The sequence below is a fragment of the Thunnus thynnus genome, chromosome 8 (assembly GCF_963924715.1).
Source record: "Thunnus thynnus chromosome 8, fThuThy2.1, whole genome shotgun sequence".
Classification (NCBI taxonomy): Eukaryota; Metazoa; Chordata; class Actinopteri; order Scombriformes; family Scombridae; genus Thunnus; species Thunnus thynnus.
Genome location: NC_089524.1, coordinates 3,218,101 through 3,229,125, shown reverse-complemented (window position 1 = coordinate 3,229,125; position 11,025 = coordinate 3,218,101). Strand labels below are relative to the sequence as shown.

The 11,025-nt window shown below is 39.8% G+C and overlaps 1 protein-coding gene across 1 annotated transcript in view; it reads left to right on the top strand.

The window, feature by feature from the left end:
- The window catches only part of pik3r3b (phosphoinositide-3-kinase, regulatory subunit 3b (gamma)), a 270,146-nt gene that overhangs the window by 86,776 nt on the left and 172,345 nt on the right, over positions 1-11,025 (top strand). Inside the window, exons 4-5 of the mRNA XM_067596136.1 lie at positions 350-424; positions 750-827. Coding sequence (XP_067452237.1) covers positions 350-424; positions 750-827 — 153 coding nt within the window. The remainder of the gene's footprint in view (positions 1-349; positions 425-749; positions 828-11,025) is intronic.

Genomic DNA, 11,025 nt, shown 5'->3' with positions numbered 1-11,025 from the left:
TCGATTTCTTTTCACTCTACTGTTTCTCCATATGTCCGTCAGCAGCGCCAAGACAACATACCTTCACTTTAATGTAAAACACAGACCACATAAATAAGATCCGAGTCGCAAAACTGGAATTATCATTTAATCTTCGTATTATCTGACACAGAGCAAACGAAATACAAAGAAAAAGTCATATTTTAAAGTCAAATTATAGATGCATTTTGATTTGTGCAGAAACAAAAGAAGCATCTAAAAGCTAGATTGTAAAAAGTAACTATGCAGAAGTGAAGAAGGCAAGTCATCCTTGTTTTTATGTTGATTAATAGTAATAATGTCTCTCTCTCTCTCTCTTTCTCTCTTTCAGGAGCGGAGGCAGAGATTCTGTCTGAAGCGGCTCCTGTGGTGGTTTGGAGACTCATCGACGCCATCGAGAAACACGGTGAGAAAACATAAACGTGAAGAGAGAGAATGTTCATTACAGTGACAACATTTAATGGGAAAACTTCTCAGTTTAAAGGAGAAGTTCAGCATAAACTTCAATCCACGGAAACAAAACACTAAAGTTTGTTAAAGGTTTTTTTTTCTTTAAATCTGCATAAAAAGTTTCATATTTCTGTCTTCTGAGTGCAGCAGTTGATGCATTTTATAATCCAGCAGAACCTAACCTGCAGCCTTTCACGCAGACTTGACATCATTAGTGAAGTGTAATGTGTATCAGGCTGTTTTTTCTACTGACTTCCTGTCTCTACTGGTTTCTCCTGCAGGTGTGAGCAGTGAGTCTCTGTACCGAGCACCTGCAGCCTCCGGTGGACCTGCAGAGCTGCGGCAGGCTCTGGACTCAGGTAAACACACCGTGATCCATGAACTGTTCATCCAAAATGCCAAATATCTGCTGGTTCCTGCTTCTCAAACGTGTGGAATGTCTTCTTTTCTCTGCTTTAAAACATGATGACACTTTGAAGATGCATTTGTGTCTGAAAAGGAGTATAATGATATCCTGAGGCCAGAATGAGGCAAAGCAATTCAAGAACATGATGTTCATCAGACACAACAAATGGATCGCAAACAATATATGATAATATACTGTGCACACACACAGCGGGAGGAAAGAGAGAAGCGGAGAGAGCAGAAGACACTTCAATAGATTCACCTCGTTACATAACAGTGATCAATTTATGCAAAGTCGATCCCCATGTCTGCAAAAGTGTCTGACAGTCAGACCTGGTATTTTTACTATAACAACACCAATAAGGCACAAGTGAGATAAATGCATCAGATGAGAGATAAATGACAAACATTATCATCATTTCTAATGAAGAAATAAACATCAGTTTAAAGAGAAAATCCACTTTTTTTGCACTGGACACATCATCACAAGTCAAAATTAGCTTGTATGTGATAAAATAGGTAAGACTGTGATGTATATATAGTATAAATAGCAGAACACAAAGTTATTCCTCTTCTGTAAAAGTAAACACAACACACTCTGATAACTGGGCTAAACTCAGAGCTTTCTGCTTCCCAAGGACTTCCAACACTTCAATGTTTTTATTAAATATACTGTATATTAAATATTATTTTCTGAAGTTAGCGTTCTGCACAGTGGTGAGTCCTTGGGAAGCAGGATGTGTGCGTGTGTGTGTTTTGCACACTGATATTAGATAGATATGAATGTTACAGATTCCATGTGTGTAAAGTGTAGCTGAAAGTGAAAAAACAGACTTTTAAAGAAGTTCTCTGCAGGTAAAAAGCTACAGAAACATGTTTTTTCACCTGCTCACAGTTAAAAAAAAACCAAACCCAGCAAGACATAGAGTTAATTCAACCTGCACACACTGACACAGAAGCAACAAGTGTCTGATCACTAACAGCTCTGATATCTCACCTCCTGCTCTCCTGTTTCAATTTCAACAAACAACAAATCTCCTGCTGGGAAGGTTTCCAGGTCGTATCGGCCCGATGAAGCCGAGTGGAGCCGAAATCATTGAGACAAAAAAAAAAGTTGTGAAAGTTTGAGTTGCTGAAGTTCAGGTTTGGCACCACCAGGGAGTGCTCTGACGCCGTACTTTATTTTTGGGGAGCAGAGGAGGGAAAATGACAAAATCAGACACTCGACTCGACTCTGAGGAGGAGGAGGAGGAGGAGGAGGAGGAGGAGAGAGATGGGAGGGAGGGAGAGAGGGAGGGAGAAAAAAAAAAAATCTATTCTCACCTGTGATGCTATTGATCAGAAAGTTACAGTCACACACATAATATTAATGCTGACTCACTGACTCTCCAATTTTAATTTCAAGTTTGATTTACTCATTAAAATCTGTACAATCAGAGACAAACATATTACCTTCAATTAGTGCATTTTATGCCCTGGGTAATGCCTCTCAGGCTGCAGGCTGTTCTAACCCTCTGATTGGTTGAGTTTTTGGGGGACATTAGCAGCCGGACAGGAAGTTCTGCAGGGATGAAAATGACTTTTTTACTGAAGCATTACATAACATTTCTAATTATTTTGTTGAATTAACATGATAAAGAGCAGGATTACCAATTTCATCATGATTTGCTATGTGCTCGATTAATATAAATGCAGGTTTTTAATTTATTTTTGGATAGATTAGCAGCTCACAGCAGATAACAACAACTGTAACACATATTCCGAGAGGATATCAGTGTAGCTGTTTAAAAAAATGATATATTTATACAATCAATCACTAAATAAACATTGACCATATTTGATGCACCTTAAATCTAACTTTTGGCTGAAGAACCTCTGACTCACTCCTCAAACCGAACCTTGGAGGAGTCCAAAAACCGCTTCCAAGAATAACTCAAAGTTGTTTGTTATTTTTTGCTGATCAGTAGGACCTGTGAAGAAACTTTTCCATAGTTTGAGAAATTCCAAGCCATTGTTAGAGACATATTGCTCTTAAACAGCTGGAGGTCTGTTCGGTTCCATGTTTTTTATGTGACAAGAGAAAGTTTTGCAGATCCAGTTCAGCGTAGAAAGGAAATACTTCAATTTTATGTCGCCTGTCATCAAACTTTGCCCCAGGGTTTGTATCATCCTGCTGTAGTTAATTTAAATAAAATACTTCTCATAGTGAGGTTAAGTTCTGAATGATATCTCAATGACAAAAGCTAAATTCAGTCAGCCTGTTGGCGGCTGTGAGGCAGCAGTCTAAACACTTTTTTTTTGTATTTCAGTTCCAAAAATGAACATAACACATGAGTGAACTGCACAATGGACCAGTCTGTGATGGTTTTAAAATAAAACATAAATTCCCCCCCCAAAATTCCCCAGAGTCTGTTGATAGGATTCAGTCAAGCGAAGAGCTTTATCTGGGCAAATATACCATGAATTTATGGGCTGCCACTTCTGCTACTGCTCTTTATACTTTGTTATTAAGGCAGGAGGCTGCTGGCTTGTTATTTAAAAAAAAATCTTCCCTGGTGCAGCTTAAAGTACGGAGTCATAAAGTCTCCAAAAAAAGTTTTTTTTCCTATAATGGTCAAAAGTATGAAAATAAGACCCTGGTTGCATAAAACGGGAATTTCCTTTTTAAATGTTTAATCTGGAGGACTCTTTTGATTACAACAATCAGGATCATAAGACCCAAAATGAAAATAAATGACTTGATATGATTGAAATTTTTCTCAGAGTGAATCCAGTTTTCTTCAGAAAGTCAACATTTCCATTTCCAGTTTATTGAGCACTTAGAATAGATTTAGTGCAGAAGAAAATACACACACACACACACACACACACACACAAAAACACACACACACCTGGCCTCCTTGGGCAGTGTTGGGAGGTCAGCATGGGGCCAAAGATATGCACATACTCAAAGTAATTGACTGAAAGGAGCTGACATGTAGGCACTCAGAGGAATTTAGCATGCAGGCTTGACAGGCACACACACATATATGTTGAGGCAGAAAGAGGGCTGCATGGGAGAAATCCTACGCACGTTATCCTGGAAAATGGAGAGAAATGCACGCCGTTGACATCCCGCAGTCACACCGGGCTCTCTGTGTGTACAGTAAGTGGTTTAATACACATGGACAGATCCTATGGAATATATATGAAAAAGGCGGTGGCTTGTGTGCAGATTTGTGCTGACATGGGGCTGTGAGGTCATGTGAACACACACACACATCCACACACACGGAGGAAAAGTTTGGTTTGAATGTTGGAGGGCAGCAGGGAGGGAGGGAACAGCCTGATGACTCAGTGAGGAAATGTTAGGCAGGAGGGCAACCTCGTTGTTAGTTATGGAAATATCTCTGTCTATCTTTTCTCATTGTCCAAGCTGTCAATTGTCAGAGTTTTACAGCCGGGTTAGGGCCAGGGTTAGGGCTAGGGTTAAGGTTAGGGTTATGGTTATGTTTAGGGTTACTGATATCTTTATTTATTTATTAGGGTTAGGGCCAGGGTTAGGGTTAGGGCTAGGGTTATGGTTAGGTTTAGGATTACTGAAATCTTTATTTATTTATTAGGATTAGGGTTAGGGCCACGGTTAGGGCTAGGGTTATGGTTAGGTTTAGGATTACTGAAATCTTTATTTATTTATTAGGGTTAGGGCCACGGTTAGGGCTAGGGTTATGGTTAGGTTTAGGATTACTGAAATCTTTATTTATTTATTAGGGTTAGGGCCAGGGTTAGGGTTAGGGCTAGAGTTAGGGCCAGGGTTAGGGTTAGGGCTAGGGTTATGGTTAGGGTTACTGAAACCTTTATTTATTAGGATTAGGGTTAGGGCTAGGATTAAGGCCAGGGTTAGGGCTAGGGTTAGGGTTAGGGCCAGGGTTAGGGTTAGGGTTACTGAAATCTTTATTTATTAGGGTTAGGGCTAGGGTTAGGGCTAGGGTTATGGTTAGGGTTACTGAAATCTTTATTTATTTATTAGGGTTAGGGCCAGGGTTAGGGTTAGGGCTAGAGTTAGGGCCAGGGTTAGGGTTAGGGCTAGGGTTAAGGCCAGGGTTAGGGCTAGGGTTAGGGTTAGGGCCAGGGTTAGGGTTAGGGTTACTGAAATCTTTATTTATTCATTCATTTATTTATTCATTTATTACTTTACTGGCCTCGCTTCCACAGATGTGCATAATCCAGGTATCAAACAAGCTAAAGACTTCACCCAATAAACACCAGTAGAGATTAGCTGTTGTTTTTGTGTTTTGTGAAACTGTAAAATACTTACAACATAAAGGAAAAAAACGCTGAGCTGCGTTACAGTTTCTTACTTAACTAGTTTCCTGCAGCAAGTCAACATACAGTAGCTATCCAGGCATTAAACTGAGAATTCACAATATAAGCAGGCAGCACCGGCATAAAACATCTAAACCTGACAACTAAAAAAATCTTGAATCATTGTTTGACATGGAAAATGCATTGATTAGCTGCTGATAAGCATGTAAGCAGTTTGTCTAACACTGCATCTAACAAACTCTGGTCGGCAGGACGGCAGCAGATCAGCTGAGGCAGATCACTTTGTTCAAACGCTGCTGCTTTCTACCCTACATTTCCTATTTTTCTTTCCATAATTTCCTGTCTTAACAGGAAGGAGTAAAACACCGCTAAATCCCAACTTCCACCAGGTGTCACCGTTGTTTGCTAAACTAAATACAGTCCAGAATACTTACTAAAGGTGAACGATACAATACAATATGTAATTTCAGCCTCGAGGGGTCTCTCAATCAAAACAATAACAAAAGTCAGAGTGCGATAATGGTGTGAAGTAGCATGGGATCATGGGAGTTGTTGTCTTTATTGTTAAACAACCAGCTTCTTTGGGTTAGGATTACTCCAGTGTTCATCGTTCAGGATGTTACATACACAGGGATTAAAACCAGTAAAAATACTGAATAAAGCTGTTTCACGTAAAAAATCAATGTTTCTCTGATGATGTTCGGCGAGCACCAGACTTCCTGGAGGGGCTGCTAGTCGAGCTGCTGCTAACGTTTGCTCAGCTTGTTTCTCTGATAATTTAAGATCCAGACGTTTGGTGACTAAAATCCTTCATCCGGTTAAAATACATAGTTAAAAACCAAGATCTAAAACATTTATCATAAAAATGTGGCTTACAACTGAATAACATTTATAGCAGTTCCTGTCAAACAACCACAAAGTCGTTGTATTATCTTGTAGGTGTATGATCTTTGGTAGACGCCATTAAACACAATGCTGATGCATGTATTTTGTGCGCGTTTACTCTTTGGTAGAGGAGGTATGACGCCATCGACAGGCGACCAAATGAAATGACCGTTACCTTGATTAAAATTACTGATTTCTCTGGGTTTGAAAATTGTTGGAAACATTTGGCGGCTGTGGCTCAGGAGGTAGAGCATGTCGTCCACTAATCGGAAGATCGGCGGTTCGATTCCCGGCTCCTCCAGTCTGCATGTCGACGTGTCCTTGGGCAAGATATTTAACCCCAAATTGCTCCTGATGGCTGTGCCGTCAGTGTGTGAATGTGTGTGAATGGATGAATGTGACTCGTAGTGTAAAAGCGCTTTGAGTGGTTGGAAGACTAGAAAGGCGCTATAAGAGTACAGTTCATTTACCATTTACCATTTGAGACAATGTAAGTATACAACTCAACAAAAGATATAACAAAGTCTAGTTGTTTTTAGACATTTCAATGCAGAATAGTTGCATATTAAAGCTTTAAAAGGCATTGGGTTCAAAAACTGGACTTAGTCTTTAATATACCCACCATATTTAAGTTGCAATTGTAGAATTTAAAATTTTCCTAAAATAATGTCACTTCTGATTAAAAATATAGAAAACACAAATTCAATATCTTGTTTTTCTACAGTAAATACTGTTTTAGCAGAAACACATTACTATAATAATAAATTATATCCATCTGTATGCTGCAGTGTGATGAAACAAACATGCTCACATGCTGCTCTAGTTCCACTGCTGTCTAATTCAGTAAATGCATAACGCATAGAGTTAAGTATTGCATAGACAGCATGAGAGTCTATATCATACAGTTTATCTTTATTGACAATAATACACTCCATCCAGAATCTCACACAAACTCTGACCAAATTGCGTCGTACCACCAGAACTCCAGCAGTGACCGGGCAGCGGTTCAGTGTGTTGACTCAGTCGTGAGGTTTATGCTCCTTCTTGGCTGTCAAAGACTGAAGTAATCAATGTGAGTCGGCGGAAATGATCTTTATGTGTGGTCTGTCCGGTCTTTGTAGGTTTCAGCTTGTCATCGGGTTTGTATCCAGCGGAAGGTGACATCAGCGGGGTTAAAAGTGCTCACGACTACGGCAAGCGCTCTAAGTCAAAGTTGAACCAGAAAGTCACTTTGCAAAAATCCAACTGACCTTTACAACAGTTTCTCCAGATGTCCATCCTCTCAGCATCATGACATCATAACTAAACAAAATGATGGTAAAGATATTTTATTAGCATGTAGAGTGAAGTGTGCGTCAATGTGTTGCAGAGCAGCTTCGGTATGTTATATAGATCATTATTAGAGCATGATGCAACATCAATCAGCCTGCAGGACGTGGTGTATCAGAGCTGCTGCAGTGCTCTCACTCTCTCTTTGTTGTGTGTTTGTGCTGCATGAGTTATGGAATAATGTTATGTAACAGGGAGTTGTTGCATTGTATGGAAACTCTCAGGCTATTCCACAGCCTCAAATCCTTCCTAATTGATCCGTGGATACAGTGCATGTGTGTGTGTGTATGTGTGTGTGTGTGTGTGTGTGTGTGTGTGTTTTATTTGTCTATTTGTCAGTTTGCTGCGTATGTACTGTATTTTCCTATGCAAGTGTGTGTGTGTGTTAGAGAGAGAGCGAGAGAGAGTCACACAGGCTCAGAAAGCTCTCTAGAACATTACCTCATCAAGTTGACCTCCGATTGGTACACGGCCCGGACGTTGCCATGGTGATAGCTAGCCTTTTTTAGTCGGTTGGTTCTGCTGTGCCCACACAGCGCTCAGTGTGTTGGCCCAGTAACTCTATGTGTGTGTGTGTGTGTTTGTGTGTGAGCTGTCTGGTAATTCTATCCTTGTGGGGATCTTTTTGAGTTTCAGACCTTGAGAGTGAGGACGTTTGTGGAAAGTGAAAACATTTTGGAGTGAGGACATGTTTTGGACAGTAAGGACATTTTGAAAAGTGAAGTAATTTGTGGAAAGTGAGTGATAGGGGAATGAGGACAAAATGGGAAAGTGAGGATATTTTTGGAATGTTGAAGACATTTTGAGGACATTTTGAAAAATTAGAACTTTTTTTTTTTTTTTTGCAAAGTGAGGACGTTTTTTGGAAGGTAGGACATTTTAGATACAGTAGTCAGGATATTATTGAAAGTGGGGATATTTTGGAAAGTGGGAACATTTTCCTAAAACGCTCTTATTTTAGAAACTACGGACATATTTGAAAAGGTGAGGACATATTTTCTGAAGTGAGAAAAAAACTGTAAAGTGAAGACATTTATCCAAAAGTGGATTCATAGTGAGGACATGTTGGATAGTGATGGTTTGGGGGGGGGGGGGGGGGGGGGAGGCCTTTCTTTAAAAGTGTAGAGACATTTTAGAAAGTGAGGATATTTTTTGGAATGTGAAAGACGTCTTCAGGACATTTTTGCAAAGTGAGTAAATTGTTTGGTTAGGTGAGGATTATTTGTGGAAGGTGAAGACATTCTTAGGAAGGGGAGGACAGTTTGGTGAAGTGGGAACATTTTTCCAGAACGTCCTTAATTTGGAAAGTAATTTTGCAAAAGGCAGAAAGGAGAGAAGTGAGAAAAAAATAATGTGTAAAGTGAAGACATTTTTTCCATATGTGAATGTTTTCCAAAGTGAGGACAGTGAAGACATTTTTGGACATTGGCAACATTTTTTTTATAAAGCTTCCTTATTTTGGAGAGTAAGGACATATTTGAAAATTTTAGGGCATTTTTGGAAAGCGAGGATGTTGGACAGTGAGGAACTGATTTTGCAAAGTGAGAGAAAAGAAAACTGACAAGTTTCGGATAACAAGAACATTTTTGAGCTGTGAGGACATTTTTTGAAAGAGAATGAAGACACTTAAGAAGGCGCAGGCGTTAAGAAAAACAAACATAGTTGACATATTTGAAAAGCGGGGACATCTTGGACAGTTTAAGATCAGAATTAGAGCTTTGTGAATACATTTAGTACATTATGAGTCCTCGCAAGTATAGAAATACAACCATGTCTCTGTGTATGAATACGTGGGCATATGGGCATCTTTATCGGTTTGTGTGTATACAGTATGTGTCAGTGTGTGTGTGTGTGTGTGTGTATGATGTATATGATAATTACATGGATGTACACACACTGGGTGCCAACGCCAACATGTCAGGCACTGAGTGGGCAGTCTGTGTTTTGGAAACAATGACGCATGTTGGCTCAGACTGTAGCAGAATATACTGCATTCTCAAGACGCTTATATAGGAACATATAGAGAGAAAGCAGCTCACCCGCACACACCTAAACAATCAATAATCATTTATTTATATGTAATAATTTCTCAAACTTTATCCAACATAATGAGAAACCTCTCTCCTCACATGTCCACCTCCTGGTTCAGATAGATGGAGACATATTGTCTTTCTTCCCATCCTCCCATCCAATCCCATCGCCGCTAACAACCTATCAACCAATCTGCAGCCGTGGACCCATTAAATAATCTTTTATTTCACTGCACCTTCTTTATGTACTCTTCAATCTTTCCTCTCTCTCTCTCTCTCTTTCCTTCTCGTCTTTTATCTCTTTCTCTTCCTTTTTTTTTTTTTTTTTATTTACTCATTCATCACCGTCCCTTTTCTTCCCCTCCCTGCCTCGCTGACAGGAGCCGCTGAGTTCAGCAAAACACAAATTAAAAGCAACACCCCCCCCCTTTTTCTCCTCCATCTCTCCATCCTTTTTTCTTCCATTCACCATCCCTCCATCCTCACACCGTCCGTCCGTCCGTCCGTCCTTCCTTCCTCTCGTCTGTCGGCCTGCCACAGCTCCGCTATTGGTCGGAGGTGATGTCATCATCCTCCTCTGGCGCCCGTCAATAACCTATTAGAAGCCAGCGTTTTTTTTTACAGTCAGCTGGGGAGCAAAGAACTCACACACACACTCGAACACACACTCGAACACACACTCGAACACACACTTATGCACAATGGACGGACTTGAGGTGGAAACAGATAAAAGCTGCTGGCTGCGGAGGTGTGTTTGTCAGCGTGTTGTAATGGAGATCTCAGTTAAAAGCAATGCTTTGTCATCACAGGCTACAAGTTCCAAGAAAAAAGGTCGGAAAGTAAAAACCTGTTTTTCTTTTCTGAGCAGCTTTTCCTTATTTTCCGAGTGTGTGTGTTACATTTTTACAGTAGTACAGTGTGTGTGTGTGTGTGTGTGCATTACTCACCTGTCTGTAGAGTTCAGGCATCATATTTGCAACACACTTCTATAAACGAGGGTTTTACTGGATGAGATTCAGTCTGGGTTTTTCATGATGGATACAGGCACATATTTTTAAACTTTTGAACCTGAAACCTTTGAACAATTCTCTTTTTTAATCCTCACAATAACTCAACACACACAGACTTCATACACATACTACTGGAAACAGTACATGTATTCACATATATTAGATATTTGCAGTGAAGTACATAACCACTCACATGTGAAATTATGGCATTTCTGAGTAACTTGTAAATGAAAAGATAAGTAAGTGAGCTTCAGAATTTACTGTAGAACATGTGAATTGCTGTTGTTAGCATGCTAGCAATGCTAGTTTCACCTGTTCTAGCTAGAAACCCAGTTGATAGGGGTGTGCCAGAATACAAATACGTTATCCGGCAAAGCACAAATAGTGGGGTTTCTTACGAATATTTGTTTCATACAAATATTTTAAAAATTATTTGTTTTCAGGAAGAAAAAAAAACGGTTAATCTCTATCTCAGTCTCAGCGAGGGGAGTCACATCCACCTGCTACATGACGCACATTTCCTTATTTGGACATCACTCCCGGAGCTACTGACACTTGAATTTTCTAAAATTAAAAGCGTAATAAAAACAAAA